General features: G+C 39.9%; 1 protein-coding gene across 1 annotated transcript in view; it reads left to right on the top strand.

Annotated features, from left to right (window-relative positions):
- The window catches only part of LOC104160256 (G protein-coupled receptor kinase 5-like), a gene marked incomplete at its 5' end in the record, with an annotated part of 6,281 nt that extends 2,900 nt beyond the window's left edge, over nucleotides 1-3,381 (top strand). The window contains 3 exons of the mRNA XM_009698349.1: nucleotides 857-994; nucleotides 1,817-1,948; nucleotides 2,780-3,381. Of these exons, the coding sequence (XP_009696651.1) occupies nucleotides 857-994; nucleotides 1,817-1,948; nucleotides 2,780-2,878 (369 nt within the window). The remainder of the gene's footprint in view (nucleotides 1-856; nucleotides 995-1,816; nucleotides 1,949-2,779) is intronic.
- Between the last annotated feature and the right edge of the window lie 1,192 nt (nucleotides 3,382-4,573).

The following is a 4,573-nucleotide window of genomic DNA, read 5'->3' as shown; positions in this document are numbered from 1 at the left end:
TCAGCAGGTCAGGCTAGTCCCACAAGCCACCCCTCAATTATTCCTGTGCATCAAAGGGTGGTTTTGATGTGGTTTTGATGGGAATTCTCTAGGGATGCAGATGACCACACTAACTGTGACAGGTAGCCAGTGATGACTATTTCTGCTTTCTGTGGCTGATTGCTGGATTATGAGCTAAAAGCAGTGTCACTGCAAAGAGTCCTGTCTCCCTCATCCCAGAAAATTAAGTAGTTTAAAAAGGCAAAGCCATTTGACTCTTTGTTTGAAGAAATGCAGCCAAGTTAAAAGAGTTAATAGAGGTGCTTCTGGACAGCTTCCAGCAGCTGAGCTATTAATAAAAACAATGGAAAAATGCCAAACCTCTTCTGTTTTCTTTAGCAATTAGTACACATTCCTTTAAGCTTTTAAGCTGCAAACTCCACAGCTGTCTGAGCAGAAGGACACTTCTATTAGAGGTCCCTTTTCAGAGCCGTCTCCAGTGTGTCACTCATCAACATTCTGGTTTTCTCTTGTTCCCTCTCTGAAGGATTTGATTTTTGTTTTCTTGCTCTTCCTGTCCTTTTCCCCTCACCTCTTAACCATATGCTACATGGATGACTTAAACCTACTTTGGCTGCGCTGATGCTTTTGAGGACTTCAAAGTGGGAAACTTAACATGCCTAAACTGAAGTCAGCCTTTGATGATAAACATGCTGGCTGAGCTAGTCTAGAGAAGCAGGATGCAGATAGTCAGTTGTTGTTAGGCGTTCTCACTTGACTGAATCTGTGAATGAAAGCACATGGTCACACTCAGAAATATTTTTTCTGGTTTTCTTTTTTTCTTTCTTTTTTTTATTTTTTTTTTCTGCTGAGATAGCCCAGAGCAGTATACTGCAAGGATGTGTTAGACATCGAGCAATTCTCCACAGTGAAAGGAGTTAACCTGGACCAAACAGATGATGATTTCTATTCCAAGTTTTCCACAGGATCAGTGTCTATTCCATGGCAAAATGAGGTAAGGATGTATCATAGTAAAATTACTTCAATAAACCCCCTAACATAGATGGTTTAAGAGGAGCTGTATATTTCCAGTAATATATAGCTACTGGATAACTTGCCAGACTCTAATGCTTTCATAAGTTACAAATGGCCTCTTTCAAGATCTATAATGTACCACAGATGTCAGGTTCAGTTGACTGTATCTGTTGGCTCTGCATATTTGTGTAGATTGGCGAGGATCCTACTGTACTTCCTTCTCCTGGATTCTTACTGAGGTGTTTTGACAACAGCTCTCAGGAACTTTTGTGGGGTGGCTGGAAGTTCTAATGGAAGGCTCCTCCATTGCTGAGCCTGATCTCACCCATTGTCTTGTACCTGCAGTGGATCCCAGCTGCAACAATTGACACTGAACCCTGAACTACTCCAGGGTTTCCAGATCTGGGTCTTTGATATCGAAACACAGCCAAGAGTGGATTTCGTAATCCAACTCTGGGTCAAACAGCAGATCTACTTAGGCAGAGAGGTGCTAATAACTGGGATTTTGTGAGTATGCCTGTCTGTACCCAGTGTTCTCCATAGTGCTAAAGAAAAGACCAGAAAGCTTTATGGGGCAACTTCTAAGAAGGCTGATGTGCAAACATGCAGAGCGGACTCAGGCTCTCTTTTTCATACATTTTATTTGCCTTTTATAGCTACTAGCAGGAATTCAACTGTTAACTCTCCTAACATGTTGCCCAAGCTGCCGGTCCTGATCCTGACTTTGAACAATCTAGCGCTACTGGAATATATTTATGGAGATGCATAATTTCTTTTTTTCTTTCTTATTGTATTCCACTAGATGATAGAAACAGAGTGTTTCAAAGAACTGAATGTATTTGGACCAAATGGTACTATCTCACCAGATCTAAACAAAAGCTACCCCCCAGAGCCACCCAAGAAAGGATTGCTACAGAGAATATTTAAACGACAGGTGAGATCATTTATGACTAAGACAAGGAAACTCCTGTAGATGCCCAGTGTCACAGCCATGTTCTGGTGGTATTTTTGTTAGGAGAAAGATAGTGCATCTTAGAGAGGGCTGGCTGTCACAGTTACCTGGTAATTTCCTGACTGATACATCATATCCCAGGTTTCCCATCTACCTCCTGTGATTTTTTTACCACCAGGAGTTCCAGTGTTGTTCATGAGCTTTGTTTCAATTAGTTGAAAACTTCTTACTCAACCAATTTTTCAGTGGTACGCTGAAATGCCTTTTGAAATGGTTATACGGTTTGAATAAGTTCCTTGTGAAAATCCTTGATTTATACGTTTAAAAAAAAAGAAAATGCAAATTTTGAGTGAGCTAATCATGGCAGGAAACCAAGACACTAGAGAAGAGAGCAGACCAGATAACACATGATGTACAGCTTTCATGAAGCACCACAGCGCCACTTGCAAATCTAAATAACATTATTATTATAATAACATTCTTATTTCTGTGGGGTTAAAACCATGCCTCAGCATTGGCAGGGATCCTCTGTATTAGTCAGATTTAGCAGATACTGACATTTTGCAGTGAATTGATTTGACTCTTGGAGCTCGAGTGAGCCTTCTTGGGTGCATTCCTCAAGAACTGCCATGGTTTCCTGACCTAGAGAGAACACAGGTAAGAAAGTGAAGAATATTTTACATCCAAAGATCTTCAGACAAAAATCTTGCGGTCCAGTCAGTACGTTATCACCGTAAAATGAACAATGTTGGGCTAAAGGAAAGTATGGCATATTTTTGGAATCTAATTGTCATTGTCTTCCTCTTTCTACAGCATCAGAACAATTCAAAGAGTTCTTCAAATTCAAAGGCCAGTTTAAATCACCACATAAATTCAAATCACGTAAGTTCAAACTCCACTGGAAGCAGCTAGTTCCAACTCAGTTTTATGAAACAACATGTTGCATCCTTCCACTATAATCTATGGAGCTTCTATGGATGAGAGAGCCTCCACCATTGAGTGAAAAAAAACCAGGATCTCCCCAAAATGGAGGTTTTCTATCCATTCCTTCCAGTGGAGCCTCGCATTTTAAGAAGAATTTTCCACTCAGGTCTGTTTTCGGAGGTGGCACTCAAGACTGTGTGAATCAAATTTGTCTATTTAGAACATTGCAATAGAAAAATCAATGAACATGACTACTTGCACGTATTTAAATAGCATCATACTAGAACTGAATTTTGTCTTTATTATTTTTAAAGAAAAGTTTTGTAAATTTCTCTATTGTCTCAGTTTACATTTTGTACATTTGTATTTAAATGAAAGTCAGACTTTGGAGGTGTATATTTTCCAAGCAGCAGCTGTAAAGCCATGTGTTTTAAGACATTTTTTTAAAAGAAAAAAAATGTGACTCAAGACTTCCAGAGCCTCAAACGAGAAATCATTCTTTTTAGTAATTCTAGAAAAATATTCATAAATCACTTTATCAGACTGGGTTTTATTGACATGCATTTTTATGGAGCAGTTTAATCTTAATTATTTTACATCTGTATATTTGGTTTACAGCAACACTGCATACATTTCTTCTCTTCATTAGTTTGTAATGTCTCGCATTAAATGCTAAAAGACAAGATTTTGATGCATTCAAGAATGCTACTTGCTATGCCTAAGGTTTATGCGATGTCATGGGACCAGCACAGCTGAGATTTGCACTTACTTACCCTGTTAGCTCATCAAAAACTTTTTAGTTAGAAAGGGAACCCTATTTTAAGCCTTTCTCCTTCACTCTTTTTTGTGCTGTTTCTGATGACAGCAAGAACAAAACTGAGTGAGAGGTGACCAGGAAAGCAAACGAGCATTTGTTTTTCAAGGAGTTGAAAGCTGCACCTGCTGAAATGAGAGCAAAACTCAAAGTGGTCTCTGCAGTCCAAAGTCCAAGGCCTTTCCACAGCTGCTCATATCAAACAGGTAGCAAGAGAGAAATTCAATAGTCTGGTTTGTGCTGACCAGGAGATTCATGACAGCTTTCTAGAGCTGAGCTGTGGAGGCTCAGAGTGAGCTCTGAGCTGCTTTTGAGCAGTAGCAGAACCTATAGGTTGAATCTGCACTCAGACTACTTCCATGTGTCATGCCAAACACACCGTGACTCGTCCCCTTAATTAGATCCTCAACTTAATTGAATAAAATGCCAGTCATGAAATAATACCTCCTACTTCTGGTTCCATCATTCTTTGTCCAGGATCCTTTAACTATTGAGGAAAAGATTGTTCCCACTAGTACAGAAAGGATCGGTCAGGATCAGTAGCAGTACCTCAGGCATCAGAATCATGCTCTTCTCAAGTATGCCACTGTCTGTCATTATTAAGAACACCAGATCAAAAATACAGTTACTTCCCTTCAACAGGAATTGGAAAACCTTTGTCCCCCCAAGTGCAGACAATATCTCTATAGCCCAATGTGTTCTGTAAAACATGTTGGTTTACCATGCTCTTTACAATGTTGGCTAGAGTATACTGATGGTTTTACACCTTTGGGTCATCAGGAGCATCTGAAGGTCAGCCTGGTGTGCCTAAAGCCCTGTTAGCTAGTAGTGCAGTTAGCCCAGGGTACAAGGAAGCACTGTTCTGCTGG

Source organism: Cariama cristata, unplaced genomic scaffold (genome assembly GCF_000690535.1).
Source record: "Cariama cristata isolate BGI_N322 unplaced genomic scaffold, ASM69053v1 scaffold27010, whole genome shotgun sequence".
Lineage (NCBI taxonomy): Eukaryota > Metazoa > Chordata > Aves > Cariamiformes > Cariamidae > Cariama > Cariama cristata.
This window is presented reverse-complemented; position numbering and strand designations above follow the sequence as displayed.